This window comes from Sarcophilus harrisii, chromosome 2 (genome assembly GCF_902635505.1).
Source record: "Sarcophilus harrisii chromosome 2, mSarHar1.11, whole genome shotgun sequence".
Taxonomy (NCBI): Eukaryota; Metazoa; Chordata; class Mammalia; order Dasyuromorphia; family Dasyuridae; genus Sarcophilus; species Sarcophilus harrisii.
Genome location: NC_045427.1, coordinates 134,845,009 through 134,866,196, shown reverse-complemented (window position 1 = coordinate 134,866,196; position 21,188 = coordinate 134,845,009). Strand labels below are relative to the sequence as shown.

The window sequence follows — 21,188 nt, the reverse complement described above, 5'->3', positions numbered from 1 at the left end:
TGTATTCTAAACTGGCATTGCCCTTGATGAAACACAATTTTCTGATTGACAAGTAAGTCAAGTGTTTGCCAACAACTGTGTTGTTGGCACTTTGAATATTTTCACACAGATAAATTATTGTCAATAAACAGGTAAAGAGAATTGTGGGAAGATGGTACTATGTTAGGAACTAGGAAAGACCAAACCATTCACAATACCCCAAAAAAGCTCTAAAAAGAAGCAACAGATTCAAGAGATGTATTGTAGAGTTGGAAAGGACATGAATTTATTAATTAGATGGCTACAAGCCTCTTGATCTCTTTACCGGAGTTCTATTGTAGTTCTACTGTGTGTTGAGTGTATAGTCAAAAAAGTTAACACTGCTACCACTACTCCATCCCTCAAAGATAAGATCAACTCATTCCTCTTTCCTATCCTTGGGGAAATTTCTAGTTGTTCTTGAGAGTCAGAATCCTTGTCTGTCATGGTAAAATCATTTTAAAATCATTTTTCTTTCATACTCTCATCCTCGACTATCCCCACCTTACCCTCTCAACAATTCATTGCTTTTTTTGCTTCATTTCCTTTTTTAGATATACCCTATGGAATCCTGAGTCTATGGTTCACAAGTTGTCCTGTAGCTTAGATCTCTTTGCGTTACAATTATATTATATATAGGGCAGAGCACCCCTTCTCTCCAGGCTCTCAGGCAACCTTAGTCATCTTTGAGAGATAGCTAGGTGATATAGTGATGAAGTTTTGAACATGGAGTCAGAAAAACTGATCAGACTTGAATCCTAAATCAGAGATGTGACCTGGGAACCTCTCTCTGCTTCAGTTTCTTCCTCGGTGGCAAAATGAAGAAAAGAATAGCAGTGAATCTGTCAATAAACATTTATTGAGTGCTTACTATGTGCCAGGAACTGTGTTAAGTACCAGGGTTGGAAAAGAGGCAAAATTCAGTTCCTGCCCTCAGAGAGCTTACAGTCTAGTGGGTTAAGGGAGGGGTGAAACAAAGCAACAAATAAATAACAAACAAGATATGCAGGATAAATAGGAAATAACTAAAAGAAGGCACTAGAATTAAGAATATTCTTCACAAAGTGGTTGTGAGGATCAAATGAGAATATATAGAAAATGTTACATAAATCCTATCTGTTGTCTCGGGAAAGAAAAAGCAGGGGAGGGAGGGAGAAAAATTTGGAACACAAGGTTTTGCAAGGGTAAATGTTGAAAACTATCTTTGCTTGTATTTTGAAAAATAAAAAGCTATTATTATTTTTAAAAAAAAGTCCTAGCTGTTATTATTATCCCTTTCCCCCTCATCTGCCATATCTAATCAGTTGCAGAATCTTGGCTATCTTACCATTGACATCTTGTCTCTGTCACCACCTCTCTACACAGTCACCACCTTAACAAAGGCCTTCATTACTTCTTGCCTGGATTGTTGTGATAGCCTCCTAATTGGTCACATCACTTCCAATTCTTCACCACTCTAAGCCATCCTCCACAGAGCTAGCTGCCAAATTAATACTACTAAGATACAAGTCTGAACATGACATTTTGCTCAAAAATCTTGTCAACATAGTCTCTAGGATAGGGGATCTTCATGGATTCACAGACTACAAGAGCCCATAATTTTATATGGGATATAATGGATTTTGGAGAGGAAAATGATATTTTTATTTTGGTATAATGAGGTTCTTTTACCTTGTGCCTTTTATTTTAAACATGAGATGGGATTTATGATGCAAAAACAAGCTAAGATCTTTTGTTCTAGAATAAAATACAGTGTCTTCCTCATAAACGTTAAATCTCTCCACTACCTGGATCCTACCTACCTTTGCAGACATATTTCATCTTACTCCCTTTTCATTCTTCTACTTTCCAGGCAAACAGATCTACTTAGCTGTCTCCCAATACAATTATACCCCTTTATCTCCATCCCTTTGCCCAAGTAAAGGAACTACTCCCCTCAGCTTCACTTAGAAGAATCACTGGTTTCTTTCAAGACTCAGCTTAGGTGCTCTCCTCTATAAGAATCCTTTCTGCTGAACCCAGCTGTTAGCATTCTCTGGATCACAAAATATCAATCTGGGACTTAACTGTATACATAGTGTGTCCTCCAAAGATAGTGTAAACGTCCTAAGGTCAGATATTATTTCATTCTTCTATATCCCAGAACCTAATGCATTAGTCATGAATGGGTGATTCATGAATAGTATTAAATGTTTAACTTTATTTCTGTTTGGGTCAAGGTATAAAAACTAGAAGCTAAGAAAAAAGGTGTGGGTATATAATTAGGAGCTTTGTAAAATTTTCAGTTGAATAATTGATGCTGTGTTGGGGTTGGGGATAGAGGAAGGTAGGCTCTCTGATAGTACAATTAGATGGATTAGGAACTGATTGAATTGTCTCAACGAGTAGATATGAATGATGCAATGTTCATATTGGAAGAAGGTCTCCATTGGAGTATCCCAGGGATCTTTTTGGCCCTGTACCATTTAACATTTTTATCAACAATTTGAATGCAAACATGGATGACATGCTATGCATGATATACATTTCATACTATTATATGATATATAATATTTTATATATTATATGATGATAATATTTGCAGATGATGCCAATTTGGAAGGAATAGCTGACACACTGGATGAATCAGGATTTCAAAGGATCTTCATAGGCTAGAACATTGGGCTGAATAAAATAAAATTTAATAGGGATTAGTATAAAGCCTTACACTTAGTTTCAAGAAATTGTCTCCACAAGTTCAGATTGAAAGGTACATTATAGCAATTTGGCTGAAACAAGACCTTGGTATTTTAGTGGAATGAAGTTGAAAGTATGTTTATAGGAATTAAGAAAACTAAGGTGATCTTAGACCACATTAAGAGAGACAGAGCTTCCAGAATTACAGAGGTCCTATTCATGCTGCACTCTGCCCTGGTCAGGCCACATCTGGCCTATCAAGTTCAATTCTAGGAACCACAGTTCTTAGCAGTGACTCTCCAGAGAAGGGCAACCAGAACTTTGAAGGAATCAGGTAAGTGACATATGAGTATTAAATGAAGGATCTGAGGATGTTTAGGCTGAAGTAGAGAAAACAGAAGGAAAGGGAGATTGCTGTCTTTTAAAACTAATCAATTGAATTTGATCTGTTTAGCCCCCAGAAAGTGGAATTAGAAGCAATGAATGGAAATGATAAAGAGGAAGATTTTCTATAAGGATAAACTTCCTTAGTCTTAGGGCTATCCAAAGATTAAAAAAACAAACAAACAGTAATCCAGAGGCTGACTGGGAAGGTAAGAGGTTTCCCCTTCATTGAAGCTCTTTAAGAAAAGATTGGATATCACCAGGTTCTGGAGGGTAGAGCCACCTAGGTCTCCCAGGAGCTCTTCTTCAGTGTAGATCCAACCAGGATCTCCTCTTCCCAAATGTTATGAATCTGGATCCATCTGGGGACCTGGCTACCGGGTACACATGGCTGATCATACCACTTCAATGAACAGAAATTCACCAATTATAATCCTTCCAGTAAGATAGAAGTCCAGCAGACCTTATCATATATCTTTATTGATGCTCCCACTACTAGGCACCTGGGCCTTACTACCTACCATGCTGTTGCATTCTAAGGATTCCTGAGCACCAAATTTCGTGGTACATGTCTGCAATCCCTAGTGTCAATTAGGTTAAAATTGGCAATCTCTCTTGAGCTTGTGAATTCTGAGCTTCAGTGGCCTAAGACTTCAATGGAAGGTGTCTGCACTATTTAGCATCACTACAGTGAGTGTGCAGCAGCTAGGAGGTCATCTGGTTTCCTAAGAAGAGGGAAACTCATACAGAGTAATTGCTTCTGTCCACTTTCTGGGGGTCAAGCAGACCAAATCCAATTGGTTAGTCTTAAAAGATAGCCATGTCCCTCTACTTCAGCCTAAACATACTCAGATCTTTCAGTCAATAATCATATATCACTGACCTAAGTCCTTCAAAGTTCTTGTTGCCCTTCTCTGGAGTGTTACTGCTTTGTTGCCATCAGCCTGGATGATAGAGGGAGACTTAGTTCTAACAAAGAAATCATTAGACCTTTGTTGACTTGCTTTGACTTGCCAGGTACATTGTAATGATAATTCTTATTTAGGAATGGGCTGGAAATATGACCATTGCTGTTCCATTCAATATTGAAATTCTGTGATTCTGTGTCTGTGAATTAAATACCCACTTTCAGAGGGTAGGAAGAAAGAAACCAAACAAGGTGATGAAGAAAGAATGATTAAACAGGTAGGAGGAGAACCAGTAGAGAACAGTGTCACAGTAGGCGAAGAAGAAGAAAGCATTAAGAAGATATAAGTAAGCAACAGTATATCAAATGCTGCAGAATAGGCAAGGGAGATGAGAACTGAGAAAAAGTTAGATTTGTGCAATTAAGGGGCCATTAAAATGTTGAGGACAAAAGCCCCATGGCAGGGGATTGAGTGTGTGGTAAGTGCAGATTATTTTCTCTATCATTTTAGCAGTAAAGAGGGAGGAAATGTTAAGATGTTAAGTTGAGCAGGTAGTAGGTCTCCAGAAGCATTTTGTTTTGTTTTGTTTTAGGAGAAGAAAGACCTGAGTTTGTTTGTAGGCAATGGGGAAGGAGGGAGAAAGACTGAAAGTAAGTAAATGGGAGTGTGAGGGCAATTGAAATCATGGACATAAGTATATAAAAGCATTCCCTTGGTATATAAAAGCATCACTTCACTCTCTGAGGCAGGATGGAAGGTGGATGAAGAAATAAAGTTTAGAGGATTGAAAATAGCTTATGATAGTACTTACTCACTAAAGGAGGAAGCAAACATCTTCTGAGAGATGGTATGTAGACACAGTGTTGAGGGCCTTGAAAAGAGAGGAGAAAATTTGGAATAAGAAGGTTTATAGGGGGCCACAAATATGTATTTAGTCCATTAATTCTTATTCATAATTGTTTACTATTCAGTCCCTATAGCTCAGTACCATTCCAAACCAGAAATATTCCTATACATCATCCACCAAGCAATTGTGGAAGGTTGAATGTAGGGATGGGTCAGGACCTGACCTTGCCTTTACAGAGGAGGAAACTAAACCAAATCTCTCTCTCTCTCTCTCTTTTTTTTTTTTTTTTTCTTATATTGGTAATTGGTAATAGAAAAGGACTAAAAGCTGGATGTCTTTAATGTCTAATTGTGGACTATATCCACAAGATTAGGTTGCTCCTTATCTCCTGTGTTTTGACATTTCAGTGTAGGTGTATGAGAGGAGGGGCCTAGTTCTTTGGCAGAGGGAGTAATTTATCCTGCTTTGCTCTACCATGCTGCATTCTGTGGTTCAGAATCTGACAAAACTTGCTCAGGTTCCCCACCCATTTAAGGCAAGACTGATTCTTGTTTGTCTTGGACAAATGAACTCTTCTTCCCTTTCGACCCACACCTCTTTCCCCAGTCCTCTTACAACTTCTTTTCTTTAGAAGTAGCCTGGAAAGTATCCCTCATTTTTTCTCTGTGAGTGTCCATTCTGTCTTGGCTAATTCCCTTTATCCCAGAGCAGACCACCATCACTGATACTGACAAGTATTTCACCAAAGCTCCCCTTGTTACTCCTTCAGAACTTTATTTGCTATTAATAACTTTGCTTTCTACCTGAGTCCCTACCAATACCCCCTCTCTTTCATGTTCCATTAGTACTCCATGAAACTGATGCTTCTTTCTTGATGTGTCCCAATTTCCTCATCCAGGCCGCCTTCCCTGATTATTCTAGCCTGACTCAGTCTCCCTTTTGTCTAGCTTCTCCCCTCTCCAATCCATCCTTGACACAGCTGCCAAACCGATATTCCTAAAGCACAGGTCAGATCTTGGCCTTCCTCTGCTCAAGAATCTTTGGGGGCTCTGTATTGCTTCTAGGATAAAAATACAAATTCTTTTTGGCATTTCAAGCTCTTCACAGTTTGGCTCCAATCTGTCTTCCCTGGCCCTTCATGCATTCTTTGTTTCCAACAAATTGGCCAATTTAGTGTTCCCTATATACAAGATGCCATCTCCTACCCTCATGCCTATGCACCAGCTGAAAAGTGCTCATCCCTCACTTCCATCTCACATAATTCTGAGCACAACCCAAGAGCCACTCCTCCAACAGGCCCTTTCTCACCTCTTCTTCTACCCCTCTAAGTTTCTTTGCATTTACTCAGGAACATCAGGCATACTAGATAGAAGTCAGGGAGATTTGATTTCAAGTTCCAGGTTTGACATATGGTGATTCAAATATATCAGTACCTCTATGGAGGGTGTCACCTTGCACTGGAAGAATTAACTTCATCTTTAGGACTTCCCCAAGTCACTAAAATTACAGGTCCATCTCAAGAAAAATAAAACTTGAATAATAAAACTTGAAAATCTGTCCATCTCAGTAGAATGCAACCTTCTTAAGTGAAGAAATTGATCATTTTGTCTTCACCTCTTAGCACTTAGCACACAAGATCTCCCACTCCTCAATACTTAGCACACAGTATTCCCCCCCCTCACTCAATACTTAGCACACAGGATCTCCCCACTCAATATTTAGTACACAGAATTTTCTCTCATTCCCAATACTTAGCACAAAGTAAGTAAATGCTGTTTGAATTGAGTTAAATGAAATCAATTTCTCCCACTCCTTTTCAATACTTAGCACACATACTTATCCCCCCCCACTCAATATTTAGCATACAGAATGCCCCCACTTAATACTTAGTACTCAGAATTTTCCCTCATTCTGGTTGAATTGAGTTAAATGAAATCAATTTCTAAAGTCTCTGAATTACTATTTTACTAATTATCTCAGTGGCAAGTTTTGTATATTATTATACAGTCTCTCATTTGCTGTATCATGTGTATAATCCTAGGAGCAAAGCTATAACCTCCTTGAGGGCAGGGACCATATCTTATTATATCCCTTTGTTATCCCCCACAGTATTAGGCAACATAATGGTTTCTCCATCAATGCTTATTGCTTGATTACAATCCCCTAAATCATTCTTTTTTCAAAGTATCACTTCACAATCCTTATTTCTTGTCAAGTAGAATGTTTTCTTGCAGGAGTGAGTGTGCACACTGATGTCCAGTGCATAGGAGAATATGCTTAGCATGGGCCCTGAGATTGACCTATGCTGATAATAAAGTTTTAACAGGGATGGGCACAGTTAAGTAACTGCTTGTTCTCCCACAACCCTGACATCCATTTACCTTCATGTGTATTTTCCACACCCTTCTGGCTCCACTGCTTCTCCCACTCCTTTCCCTAATAGATCCTTAACTTCTAGCTGACGCTCATCAACCAAGCCTAGTTCACTACCCCACCCCCTTCCTGCAGAAGACCTTATTGCCTTTCTCCTTACCTGGAGGGAAACTGAGCCATTCTTTGATGAAAAGTTCTGAGACCCGGCAAGAATCAGGCTGAGGAAAGAATGCAGATGTCTCTTGGTAACTTCCCTAAACAATAGAATTTCATCCCCAACCTACTTGTTTCTCTGTTTTTCTCAAATTTCCCCAATCAGAAACCTTGAGTTGGGGGCTTCCTGTCCCAACAACTTTTAATTCCAGTGCCTTCTCTTAATTATTTCCTCCTTATCCTGTTTAGGCTCTTTAGTACATATTTATTTGCTTCTCCATTAGACTGCAAGCTCTTTGAGAGTAGGGATTGTTTGTTGCCACTTTTTATATCTTCAGCACTAAGCATAGTGCCTGGCACATGGTGGGCTCTTAGTAAATGTTCACTGACAGATCATACGCCGTCCTCTCTGCCTACGGACCATCATTTTGAAGTTTGGGGGCCTCATTCAAGTCAGACGTTTAAAGAAGGAAGGTAACTTTCCTTCAGGAGGGATGGGAGGGTGGGGGGAGAAGCATGTCACTCACCATCAAAAGCAACTCTGTTCGTTCCCTGGGAGACCCCCCTCCCTTGCCCTTTCCTCCTCCCACCCAGGAGAGAGCAGGGACAGAGCTTCTTTTATCACCTGACGCTGTGCAGTCACAGATCCCATTGGTGGAGCCAGATTCAGTTTCTCTCTCTCTCTCTCTCTCTCTCTCTCTCTCTCTCTCTCTCTCTCTCTCTCTCTCTCTCTCTCTCTCTTCTCCTTTTTCTCTCCCTCTCTCTCCTTCTCTTCTTCTCTCCCCCCTCTCCCCTTCACGTTGCCTTGGTTTTTCTTTTTCCCCTCTCTGTGAGGCTAGGGGACGTTTCACTGGAGACAGCAGGCGGTGTGTGCCCCAGAGAGAAAGAAACAGGCGCTGCCAGAGGAAGAAGCCGCATGGAAGAAAGGTCCTCAGCTGCCAGGAGCCCAGCAAGCCAGTGCTGCCGCTTGTAAAGCCGGGAGCGCAGTGCCTTCTGCCGGCCCCATCCCCTTGTGGGAGCAGGTCCGGACAGCAGTCCCCGTCCTTGCCAGGTCTTCTGCTGCAGTACCTGGTGGAGACAGGTAAGGTGCTGTCCCTCCCAGGAGCAGCCTGATGCCCCCCGGGGCATTACAACCGCTGGGATAATGGAAGAAGGGGGTAGTGAGGAGAGCCAGACTCTTGTGCCATCTCTCTGGACGCTCACCCTGGCATGTATGTAAGACAAATGGCAGCTCCCTCCCCCCTCCTCAGGGGGGCTTCTGGTAAAAGTGCAGGCTGGACTGGGGCTCTGGGGCACAATACTGCTCAGTCACCTCGTGACCAGTCCTGCTGCAGTAAGCGGTGCCAATGGGGACGCAGCAGGTCGGGGGGAAAGACTTCTGCTGGCATATGGGCTGCTTGTGGGTATGTGCGTGGCAGGAATGTGGGGGCCTGTGTGCGCAGCATGTATGCATGGTGGTGGTGGGGGGTCTCTCCCTAGACGTACAGAGAAGTGCGAGTGCCCTGGGGGGGGGACAGCAGTGCTTGGGTCTTTGTTTGTGCCAAAATGTGTTTTAACCTGCGTGGACATGTGCGCCAGCTTCCGAGTTCCTGTGTCCATGTGGGGGTCCGTGGGAAGAGCCAGGGAGCAGTTTCTGGGTGGAGGGCTACTTTGGCATGTATTGGCGTGTGCACAGTGCGGCAAGATGGCAGGCCTGGCTAAGTGGCGTGTATCATGTGTGCACATACAGGCGTGGGGGTGCCCCTTTACCTGGGGGAGGAATGGGCTCCTGCCATCGCTCCATGTGGGGAGGTGTAGCTGTAGAGCAGGAAAGTGATTGGTAGGTGGGAGAGAGGCTCATGTTCCTGGGGGTGTCAGATGCAGGTTTCTGTGGGTGTATGACCTGCACAGGTTTGCCACAGCTTTGACACATGGACACTGTCAAAGTGTATCAGGAAGCAAGCTGGTCATTCTGCCTTCGTGGGCTTGTGTGCCGAGGGAGGGCACTGGGGTCGCCGCACACATGTCCTGGGCCCACTGCGTGCCCCTGCCTCTGCCCACGAGCTAACACGCTCCCACCCTCCCGGGTGACGGTGTCCATGGATAGAACAGCCAGGTGGGGATAAGCCCAGGGGACTGTGAAACTATGGAAGGTCACCATGGCCAGTGGGAGCCTGAGGAGACTCTGTGGATCTGGCGTGGCATGGGGAAGCGTGTGAGTTGGTGCGGCAGGTTGCACATGGGGGTGGATGTTCATGGGCATGTGTGTATGAGGGGCAGCGTCTCTGCAAATGTGCGGCGTGTGGGTGTGGGGATGTGTGTCTCTGTGTGTGCGAACATGGGGTGTGGGAGTTCCTCTAGGGTGTTGTCTCAGCCCAGGCTCACGCCCTGCCCTTCCCAACTTATCCGGACGGCTCCCTCTGTCCACAGTCCCAGCATTAGCCATCTTCCCCCTCCGGGGCAGGCTGAGGAGGGGCTTCTCAGACCCCAGATCCCAGAGAGAGCACTGAGCAGGACGGGGCAATGACCCAGGCCGGACGGCCGCCCTCTGCAGTCCCCTCTTCCTCAGGCAGCAGCTGTTCCCTTTAGAAGAGCCCGAAGAGCTATGGGCCCCGGCCTGTCATCCTGCCCCCTCCACACAAGCTGGTGAGGGGCCTCTTGGGTGCGTGAGCTGGGGCACCACAGCCGTGGCTCAGAGACTCAGAGGGCCCTGTCCCAGGAATCTCGTAGCCGGCTCATTCTCCCAGGGCTGCTCCCCGGGCAGCAGATTTTGTCCTGTGGCCCTGCGGTTACTCCTGGGTGCTTATTTTCCAAAGGGTTGTGACATCTACATATCCTACCTTGCTCATGAACAGCCCATATCCTCTAGAGAAGCATCCAAAGAGTGCTGCCACAGTTAGTGAGTATTTATCAAGCACCTACTGTGTGCCTAGAACTGTGTTAAGTGCCAGGTGTAGCTGATTGAGCCTCACAGGTGGCAAGGAAGTACCTTGGAGTTGAAAGGATAACATGATACCATTGAAGGCCCAGTCCTACCTCCAACCCTACACTTACATCGTGCCTGCTGCTGAACAGCTCACAGTTAAATGGGGAGCTGCCAGGCTCTGAGCAGTTTTAACTGAAAAGGAAAGTATGAGCTGAACTGTTAGCTAAAAATAAAAGCACTTCCTTCTCTGACAGGTACAAAGTAAATCCACCCCCTAAACTCAGCACAGCTCCCCTAACTCATTGCAAAATGGACAGAATAGACAAGGACATTACATGCAAGGGAAAGCCAGGGTTTCTGCAGAGACCTGGGTGGTATAAAGCAGAAAAGACAAATAAAAGAGGAAGGAAAAGAGAGAGAGAATGAAGGACTGAAAGTAAATCAGGAAGAATAATAAAAAATTATATAGCACTTTAAAATTCATATTACTTTTCAGTACACTTTTAACTCATTTGTTCCCCACAACAACTGTGCTCTGTAAGCATTATTGCCCTATTTCAGATGAGGAAACAGAGGTTCAGAGATTAAGAGACTTGCCCATCATCCCATAGCTAGGAAATATCAAGAGTGGGATTTCAGCCTATGCCTCTCAGGCCCAGAACTCTTTCCATTACACCATAAGTAGATACGTGATAAAAAGGAAAAGAAAGAAAAAAGATAGAATGGGAAAGAAAGCATGAGGTTGTAAAAGAAATAGGAAAATAAAGGGGAATGGGATTTCAGGAAACAGGGCTCCTCCAATCACTCATCTCCAGGCTTCCTCTTGTCTTGGTCCATTACAGAACAAGGAAAAGATCCCCTACTTACTACTTCAAGTAGAATCCCTAAGTTGGCATCCCCATGCCTGAGGAAGTCACCCCAGTGGGATATCTTTGATACATGACTGAAAGAGTTTCCTTCTTTCTCCTGTGGCCCCTTCTAGTTAAAATCACCCATGATGGTACTGGTGCCGGTGGACATAACTGCAACTGGATGGGAATAAAAAAACATAACTTTGCCTTAGAGGCAAGAAAAGTTGTGTCATAATGAATAGCATATTAGCTTTGAAGTCAATAGATCTCAGTTTTGAACTGAGGTCAAAAATCTGCCTCAGTTGCTTTCTCCCCAAGTCACCATTTCTTCACTCTATAAGTTTCCTCTTCAGCTAAGTAGAGAGAACAATATTCATGCCACCTAAGTCACGCAGTTGTCTTCAGGAGATTGATTTGCGAGCCAAATTTAGATATGAATTATCATGCTTATCCTTTGACATCTCTCCTGTGAAAAGTCAGAAGGGTAGGGGAGATGTTGAGAGAAGGGGAATATGAAACAAATGATGTTACAACCAAGCAGGAATTTATTGAGCACTTATTGATGGGACAGATAAGAGGATAAAAGAAAGATATCGTGATATCATGAGATACACAGAGATCCAGGAAGACAGGGGAGAGAAGAATGGCAGAGAGATTACAGCACAGAAGGGGCCTGAGACATTAGTATATGAACTCCTATCCTATAGATGACCTCCTTCCATGTGCACCTGTTCTGCAGCTGTACATGCCTGTGTTGACCTAAGTTATGAGAGTCTCTTTTTAAAAAGAGATAAAGGTGAAAATACCCACTTCTCTCCAATGTCTCTGTGACCATCAAATCTCTCTGAATCTGCTTCCTCTCTCTCCATTGCATTCCCTAAAAATTACCTCTTTCTATCTTCCTTCATTTTGTTTTCCCTATCATCTCCTCCCCTCCCCCATGACTGTCCCTTTCTTTTTTTGATGTCTGCTAGCCCAGAGGCACCCCCCTTCCTCCCCAGCTCCATCTGCTCAGAATCTGTCCTGCCCTGTGCTTGCAACATTCTCATGCCTCTGCCACCTGCCAGGTGCCGTCTGCTATGCCTTCCCCTCTGCAGAGAGCTGAGAACTGCAAGGGGGCTGCAGAATGGGAGAAGGCACCCTTCCCACATCCCAAACTGGGGGAGGAGAGTCCTCCCACTCTACATAACCCTGATTCTCCCTGAATGCTTCTCTCAGATCAGATCTGGGGAGACAGGGACACTGGCACGGCTGCAAAGAATGCCTTTCTGAACCCAGGTTTGCATATGTGTGAAAGTGGAAGGTAGGGGACTGGCGGGGAAGGTGATAGGAAAAAATGGTGCTGGGGAAATCACAGGGAAGTAGCACTGACTTCCCCCTACCATTCCCATAGGAACTGAGCCAGAGGAGAGCATGGAAATGCTGCTGTCCACCCCACACAGCATTGAGATCAATAACATCACCTGTGACTCCTTTCGCATCTCCTGGGCCATGGAGGGCAGTGACCTAGAGAGGGTCACACATTACTTCATTGACCTCAACAAGAAGGAGAATAAGAACTCCAACAAATTCAAGCATAGGGTGAGTAGGTGACATACTGGGGGACTGCCTCCTTACCCCCAGGAATATTTAGAGGGTGAAAAGCCAAGATGAAATTTAGAAATAATATCACCCCCACACTGCACTCTAACCCAAACCTCTCCCAACAGCACCCCTTGGACGGTTCTCGAGGCTTCAAGGCAGCCAGCAGGGACGGGGAGTAAGGCAGGGGGATTGACACCCTCTTTGCGAGGTGCAAGCCTCAAGCTCAAATTCAGCCCTAAGCTTAGATTCTGGAACCCCTTGTAGATGTTGGTTGGGGGGGTCCCCATGAACAGGGGGTATTCTACTCAAGTTCTCAGTGACTCAGGGCAGGGGGCCTCAGCCCCCCAGTTTCTATCCCTGTACCTTCTCCGGCCATTGGTCTGGGAAGATGTCAATGTTCCCCACTGGTTCCTTCCTCTGTGAGGTTTCTCTTCCACAGAAGGAGACCCTCCCTCCATTCTGAGGAGAGTGGCGAGCATAGAGGGAAGGTTTCCACTTTCCCAAATTGGGGGGCAAGGAAGGGAGAAGAGGGAGGGGGGAAAGAAGGAGTCCACGTGATTATAGAACATCAAAACAGGTTACTCACCATCCCCCCTCTGGAACTGTTTCCTTTGATCTGGCTGTCTTTTGGCAGGCCAGTTGCCACAGCAACTGAATGCTTAACATCACCACCACCACCACCACCACCGCCATCCCTCTACTCCCCCCAGCTTAAGTCATTTTTTCTTTCCTCCCCGGCTTCTTAGCATTTGCTGTTGCCGTGGAGACTAGCCCTGCAGTGCGGAGTGCTCTTGGAGAAGTCTTGCTCAAAAAAAAAGGCCTCGCCGCCCCCAGCCTTAGGGCCCCTCCTCCACTAGGCTACCTTTTCTAGCTCCCAACAAAACTGGATTTCGGGAGGGTTGGGGCTTAGGGGATGCGGGGACAATCGGAGTCCCACACTTATCAGTGGGGAAATGGCGGTTAGTTCATGGGTGGTGGTGTGAGCCTTCCGAGCCTTAGGCCCTCATTACCCCTCCCCACAGGGGTGGCGGTATCCTAGGGAGTAGCAGGAAGGTTTCAGGTATGCTGGAGGCAGCAGAGCCACCTCGGCTGACATCCTGGTTTCTCATCTTCCCACCCTGCCCTGTAGGATGTGCCCACAAAACTGGTGGCAAAGGCAGTGCCTCTGCCCATGACCGTGAGAGGCCACTGGTTCCTGAGCCCCCGCACAGAGTACAGTGTAGCTGTGCAAACTGCGGTGAAGCAAAGTGATGGAGAATATCTGGTGTCTGGATGGAGCGAGACCGTTGAGTTCTGCACCGGAGGTAAGGAAAGGACCTTTATGACGTGAACAACTCTCGCTCCAGAACCTCTAGGCCCAAAGGCAAGGTTCCCCAACAGGTTCCTCAAATGAGTTTCCTTGACTCTAGCTTTCTGATTTGACCAAGGGGCCAATTCCCATCTATCCTTTCCTCCCAGTCTTTCTGTGTGGAAAATAGTGGATTCAGCTCCCTTCTACCCAAACACAACAGTAGGATGAGTAGAGAATATTCAGACCTGGCACCCTCCCAGGCTTCTCCAACAAAATTCCCCCTTTCCACTGTCAGAATTCATTTACTAGTATGACTTGAAAGGTGTCAGAAGGATTCCCACCCCCAGAATGTTTCCCTATTGAGATATTTATTATTGTCCTGTTCCCTGAGGGTCTTTTTAGTTCAGTTATTCCCAGGAAGGGAAGCTCCCTAAGGTCTTCCCAGCTCAGGATCTCAGCACAGACTATTTGATCTGCTGCTCTCCTCAGGGACAGAAGAGAAGGGGAGATGAGGGGGAAAACACTGAAAAGAGAAAAAGAAAAGAGCGTTGTGAGGATGGGGATGTTTCCAAAGCCTAGGCCTCAGGGTTTGGCTGGGGGCTGGGGTCTGCCTCTTGCCTCTGTTAATGAACCTACCTCAAATCCAGGATACAGCCAGTTGTCCTGGGGATTTGGTTGGTCATAATTAGGAGGGGTGTGGGGGGGGGGATTTGGAGAATAGGCTGGGTGGCAAAAGGCGGCATGGGCCCAAGCTGGCACAGCACTCAGGATCACTGGGGCTTCTTGTAGATTATGCCAAAGAGCACTTGGCTCAGCTGCAAGAGAAGGCAGAACAGATAGCCGGCCGTATGCTCCGATTCTCTGTCTTCTACCGGAACCAGCACAAGGAGTACTTCCAGCACGCCAGGTACAGTGTGGCTGGGCTCCCCAGAGGTTTCCATATGGGATCACGCCTGTCTTGCCCCCTGGTTCTTCCCTCTCTTTTGGGTCAGCCTTTCCCTCCTCTTATTCCTTTCTCTGGAGCTCTTATCCCCCTTGGTACCCAGCCCATCCCTGCCTTCTCGTCACACCTGTGAGGAACTGTCTCAGCATCCTCAGGTGAGGAGGGAATCAGGGACATGTGGGTCCTCAGTGTGTGTATGTGCGTGTGTGTGAGTGTGTGAGTGTGTGTGTGTGTGTGTGTGTGCCCACGCCCACCCTGCTTAGCTCAGTGGGCAGAACACGGTGCCGCCAAATTGGGGGTGGATCCCCATGTGGGCTCTGTAACTTCACCCTCTTCCCCAATTTGACCCTTAATACTGAATGGATCTGCTGTCTCCCCAGTAGACTTCCTTAGTCAATAGGGAGAATCAGTGTTAATTCATCCCCACTACTAGAAAAAACTATTAAAAAGTGTTTGCCTTTGGGCAGTGGTTTAGAAGGCAAAGTCTCTGTCCTATGCTAAATGTGCTAAATCAGCTTCTGATAGGGACAGAGGGCTGAGAGAATATGGGATCAGAAGTCTCAGCAAGAAGGGATCTCAGAGGCAGTGGATCCAAACCCCTCATTTAACAAGTGAGGAAACTGAGGTCCAGAGTGATTAAGTGCTTAATGCGAGGTCCCAGAAGTAGTCATCAGAAGTGGAATTTGAACCCGGAGCCGGAGCCCTTTCTGCCATTGCCTCCCATGACCTTAACTCTATTCCACTCAGTTAAGAAGTGTCATTAAGTGACTACTACGTGCCAGGCTCTGTGCTGAGCCCAGCCCCCTTTGGAGGGGACCCCACTGGCGACTTTTGAGGAAGCCAGGCAGGTACAATGGACAGAGCTCAGGCTCTCCCGGCCTAGGGAGCCTGGCTGGGCGTCAGCCAGACCTTACTGTACAAGATCACACTCAGCAGCTGTGCTTGGGAGGCCCCCGGAGCGAGGCTTCCGTGGGTCTGACCTGAGGGGACTAGTGATGGATGTGGCAGCCTGGGAGCCGGGAGCAGTAGTTCCGTGGTCTTGTAGCCACAAGGCAGCCCCAGGCTGCTAACAGAGCCCTTCTCTCCCCACCCCCTCCTGTCCCAGCAGGACTCACTGTGGGAACATGCTTCAGCCTTACCTGAAGGACAACAGCGGCAGCCACGGCTCTCCCACCAGTGGGATGCTCCACGGCGTCTTCTTCAGCTGCAACACGGAATTCAACACAGGCCAGCCCCCTCAGGACTCCCCGTACGGCCGCTGGCGCTTCCAGATCCCGGCCCAGCGCCTCTTCAACCCCAGCACCAACCTCTACTTTGCGGACTTCTACTGTATGTACACAGCCTACCACTACGCCATTCTGGTCTTGGCCCCCAAGGGCTCCCAGGGTGACCGGTTCTGCCGGGACCGCCTCCCCCTCCTGGACATTGCCTGTAACAAATTCCTGACCTGCAGTGTGGAGGACGGGGAGCTGATCTTCCGCCACGCCCAGGACCTCATCCTGGAGCTCATCTACACCGAGCCCGTCGACCTGTCGCTCGGCACTCTGGGAGAGATCAGTGGACACCAGCTGATGAGCCTTTCCACTGCCGACGCCAAGAAGGACCCCAGCTGCAAGACCTGCAATATCAGTGTGGGCCGCTAGGGACTCCCGGGGCTGGGGGAGGGGCGTGGGGGATCCAGGTGGAGAGGACAAGGGAGAAGTGGGAGGGAACACTTGGCCTTGGCCCAGGGAGCTGGGCTTCTCTCTTGTCTCCTCCTGACTCCCATCCCAGGCTACGCCGCCTCCCACCTCTCTCCCAGCACTAGTGGGTCAGTGGGAGCCTGGGTGAGCGCAGCCCCTTTTCTGCCGGCACTGGCAACTTCTCACTCCCATTGGAAGCAAGTCATGCAAGTCTTTCCTCATAAGGGTCTGCCTAGTGCTTCCATAGGGGTGGCCCATCCTATGTGGATAGATTTGCCCAGGTGGGGGTGGGTTGGCTCTTCCTGAGATTTCCTTTCTTTTCTAGTCCCTGTTCTGCTGTTCCCGACTGACTCTTGCCTGTCCCCAGGTAGTGATGTCCTAGTCCTGGACAGGACTACTGGGACTCAGTCCCAGGCCCAGCCCCCAGGAAGACTCTCTAGGCTCCATCTTCCCGATGCTTGTCTCCCGGAAAGATGTGTAAGGAGGCTTGGGGAGCTCTCCTCAGCCCCAGGTTACTTTACTCAGAGCCAACCGTGAAATTCCCCCATGTCTTTTCTTGAGCCATGTACTCAAACACCTATTCTCTAAGCAGCTCCCCCATCCAGGCCCAGACCTCTTTCCCCTATAAATAGTTTCCTTCAATGTGACTCCTTGGCTGTCCCCTGCCCCAGCTCTATCCCTAGGAATGGCTACTCCCACCCTGCCCCTTCCCAGAATAGGGGCCTTCTTTTCTGTGCCATGTGGGCACTTAGCTGTTGTTTTTGTTTTTGTTTTCCTTTCTTTTCCTTCTAGGGAGTTGATGTGCCCTGAGGCACCTGCCCCTTTGTCCCAAAGCAGCAGAATTTATACTTTAATTAATTGGGGTTGAGGATGGGGGAGTAAGGGATAAGAAAGGCACTGGTACTCAGAAATGCCCTTTCTCCAGCCAGGAGCGGACTCTCTACCCCAATCAGGGCCAGCATGGAGCTGGAGTGCCACAGACTTTCCTCCAGGGGCCCCTGGCACCATGCCTAGCTAGGCTGCTTCTCTCTCTGTTTGCCATGGTGCTGTGCCTGTGTTGTACCTGTGCATTAGTCAGACTGTGGCTTCTCCTATAAACACCTTGCCCAGGCCTTTTCTTTTCACCTGGAGGAATCTGCCATAGTCTATCAGGGCCCATTGGATTTTGCCAGAGCAGGTCTCAGTTGGGCACGGTGTCCCTTTTCCCCTGAGATTACTTGAGACTCTCAGGGAAAACATGCCAGGGTTGGGGCTTCCCACTGATTTCACATAGTAGTTAATTAAATGTGATCACAGGTCAGAGGGTGGCCTCCCAGGAAGGGGTCTGACAGAAGGTGAATCCCTTCTTGAGACTGGTAGTTGAGGGGAGGTCAGAGCTTAAGTCAGGCAAGATAAGGAGGTGACAGCAATTTTCAGAGATAAGGGGGCCAAAGGAATAGCAGATACTTTTCTGATTACAAGACAACTGTACCCCCAGATGGAAGGGTGAGTGGTTAAAGGACCCCCTGGGATGGGGCTGAAGGTAGTAGCTGTTATGAATGGGTTGGGCTCTGAGATGCTTGGAGGAGGAGAGGACACAGACACTTTTGGCCCTTCCTGATCCCTCTGCTTACTACAATGCCAGCAAGAGGTCCTTCCCCTCTGCCCCAGTCCATGTGTCTGACCTTTGCTGATGGCCTGCCTGTGCTGTGCTTACAATGTGCATCAATAAACCACTACCACCAGAGCCCCCACCTACTCCTTCCTTGGGGCAGGGTTGGGGACTGGGGTTCATATGCATTTCCTATCTAAAATGGAAAGTTGGAAGTACTCTCAGGATCACTAGATTTATTCAGGAAAGGGATCTCAGGAATCCTGTTCCAAAGACAAAAGGAAGTAGGATTGAGGAACACTGTGTTGTAATCCCCCCTTCTTGGAAAAAGGGGTTAGCATGCTTCTCCAGGAATCAGAAAGCTGGTAAAGATCATCAATCTAGTCTAGTGCCTTAATTTTGGGGACAGGGAAACCAAGGCATAGAGCAGAGTAACTGGCGTGTTTTAAGATCCTGCAGCTAGATACCAGTAGACCTGTGACCAGTCTCCTAATCTGTTCTTTCCAGGAGACTTTGCTGCCTAAATTCGGAACCTGGATATCCCTCCCCCTACCCAGGCTCTAAAAGGTTGCTGTTCTGAGTCACCTCTTCATCAGTTATAATTATGAAAATGGCCCCTCTGCCTTGAGCAGAAAAGATCCAGAAAAAGCCAAGCAGCCCTCTGGTTCTTTGTGTGCTTCCCTCAAGAACCGCTAAGGTAGCTAATGAGCATCCTTGCTGAACAGAAGGGAGGACAGTCGGAAGGCTGAGGGAAAGGCGGCTTCCAGGAAAAAGTCCTGATGTCAGAATGTCAGAGGGGACTGTTAGCCCAGGACTGGGGCTGTCCAGTGGCAGGTCTCAGGTTAGGGGCAGCTAGTTGGCGCATTGGACAGAGTGCTGGACCTCGAGTTGTGAAGATGAATTCAAATCTGGCCTCAGACTTCCTGGCTGAACGACTCTTGGTAAGTCCCAACTTTCATCTGCTTCAGTTTCCTCATTTGTAAAATAGGGATGATTTCCAAACATTGAAAGTGCTACTGAAGTGGTAATTGTGATTAAAGACAGGACCTCATCCAGCCCTTCTCTGGGGCTCTGAGTGACATTCTCTGGGGCTCTCCTACTTTCCTGCCCCAGCTTCGCAACATGGGAATTCCACTCTAGTTTAGCACCAGGGGGAGCTGTGGAGTCATAAAACACTGCCGTGCCCAAAACGGGGGAAAAGAGGGTAAAAAAGATTAAATGAGAAGGGTGGGTGGGGCAGAGAGTTCAGAAGGCCTAGGATTACAAGGGATGGCAAAAGGTCACCAAGGTTAACCTCCTTCGAGTAGGCCTGCACGAAACTTTCTGAGTCAAATGAGAATCTTGCCCTTTTTTTTTTTTTTTTTATGTGTTTATTTCTTTAAGATCTAAAAGGAACAAATTCCACCGCTTCCCCTGGTAACCCTAGGAATAATTTATTGGGAAATTCTTGGCTCACTGTTGGATCTTCCAGGTCTTCCTCATCTCCTGGGAAAAAAAGATTATCTCTTGGAGTTTTGGTATTCTATCTCCCATACTCACTCTATTGAGGGTGAGAGTAGGGAAGGAAAGGGATGAGGTGGAAGAGCAAAGGAGCTTGAGAGATGGTTTACCCTTTTCAATTCTAATTGGGGGACTTCTTTCTGTGCTCTTGAGCAGCCATCATCATCAACTGGGCAGAAGTAAGAATTTGCTGCAAGGGTCTTTCCCAGCCCAGTTCCAGAAGCTCATTTTTCCTCTGGTCTGACTCAATAGGTAGACTGACACATTAACTGTGTTTGTAAAGGCACACACAATACTGTTAGTCTTTTAGCTAAGAGGAAGGAAGACAACTGGAGAATCTCACGTCCTCCAACTGTCTCTCCCCTTCCCCAGTAGGGCTGAAGCGCTTACCTTATCTCCCTGGGTAGGGCAGGCAACGGGGATGAGAGCAGCAGAAAAGAATCTCGGGGGAGGGGTCCAGATGGAATATTTATGTCCATAAAGCTAAACTCTCAGGCATTCATAAAGCAACCTATATTTTGTACACATTCCTAAAAACTCACATGTACACTTCTGATGATACTTGGTATATTCCTCTATCCAATATGGACACGGACAGGGACAAGCTCATTTATACATTCACACTTTCCCTCTATTGTCTGCCTATCCCACTAGCCTCTGGGTTGGAGCCCCTCCTATTGAGCCTTCTTCCTTTTCCAAGGTGTGGAACCTAATTTTTCCTTGCTGCAGCTTAGCAGACAAGCCCACACAGTGGGCTGCTGTAAGGCTGCCTGCCACAAGGCCCCTGTCACGTACTCTTTCAGTCTCTGCAGAGACCACCACAGGGGACCAGACACCATCCCCTGAGGTAGGGGGCCCTCAGGAAGCCAAGTTGAGGCCTCTAAAGGCAACTGGCCATAAAAAAGCTACACCACTACATCTGGAATATATTAGAACCAGATGTGATAGGGGAAAAGAGGTGGGGGTGGAGAGAGGTGGTGATGAAGCAAGAGAAACAGCAGCCCTCCCTGGATCAGGCAACCACGAGGAGGGAAGGGGCAAGAGATCCCTAATATTTATTTAGGAGAATGGTGGCTTGAGTTCAAGTTAACCCCTTCTTTCACTCCCTCTAGGCTCTAGAATTTTTCTACCTGGAACAAATGCTGTGATATGCCACCATGGTGGAATAGGCAGTCAATACATCATGTGATTGATTTAAAGGATGCCTGTGCCCCAAGTATGTTATCCACCCTCGCTTTGACTTCTTATGTGCTGCCATTAGTAATTCACTGCTTTGAGTTAAACATTGCCTACTCCTTAGATTGTATTTTGAGGTCTACATGCTTCTGGATGGGGTAATGCCTTTGTGGGGATTAGTTTATCTGTAGCTTTCTTTTAAGATTGTAGTGGGATCTACTGTTCTGTAGACTCTGGGATAAAGGAAATAACAGGAGATTATAGAAAAGGATTAACAAAAAAAAAAAAAAAAAAGAAATCAGCAAT

At 46.9% G+C, this 21,188-nt stretch overlaps 1 protein-coding gene and 1 long non-coding RNA gene across 5 annotated transcripts in view; one reads left to right on the top strand and one right to left on the bottom strand.

The window, feature by feature from the left end:
* Positions 1–8,114, bottom strand: part of LOC116421420 — a 20,045-nt gene extending 11,931 nt beyond the window's left edge. The window contains exons 1-4 of one of the 2 annotated variants that reach the window (XR_004231766.1): positions 7,985–8,114; positions 7,367–7,424; positions 4,798–4,857; positions 1,277–2,682 (exon numbers count right to left, since the gene is read on the bottom strand). This is a non-coding gene — a long non-coding RNA (uncharacterized LOC116421420). Of the gene's footprint in view, positions 1–1,276; positions 2,683–4,797; positions 4,858–7,366; positions 7,425–7,984 lie in introns of those variants that run through there. The other variant, XR_004231767.1, reaches the window with a different exon arrangement.
* PHYHIP (phytanoyl-CoA 2-hydroxylase interacting protein) lies at positions 8,092–21,188 on the top strand. Of its 3 annotated transcripts, none has more exons than XM_031950871.1 (5): positions 8,092–8,440; positions 12,509–12,696; positions 13,829–14,003; positions 14,780–14,897; positions 16,042–21,188. In XM_031950871.1, the coding sequence occupies exons 2-5, from the start codon at positions 12,529–12,531 to the stop codon at positions 16,574–16,576; spliced, it is 996 nt and encodes a 331-aa protein (XP_031806731.1). In that variant the 5' UTR covers positions 8,092–8,440; positions 12,509–12,528; the 3' UTR covers positions 16,577–21,188. The 3 variants fall into 3 exon arrangements, with proteins under 3 accessions (XP_031806731.1, XP_031806732.1, XP_031806730.1); XM_031950872.1 differs by lacking the exon at positions 8,092–8,440 and adding an exon at positions 8,742–8,762; XM_031950870.1 differs by lacking the exon at positions 8,092–8,440 and adding an exon at positions 12,322–12,393.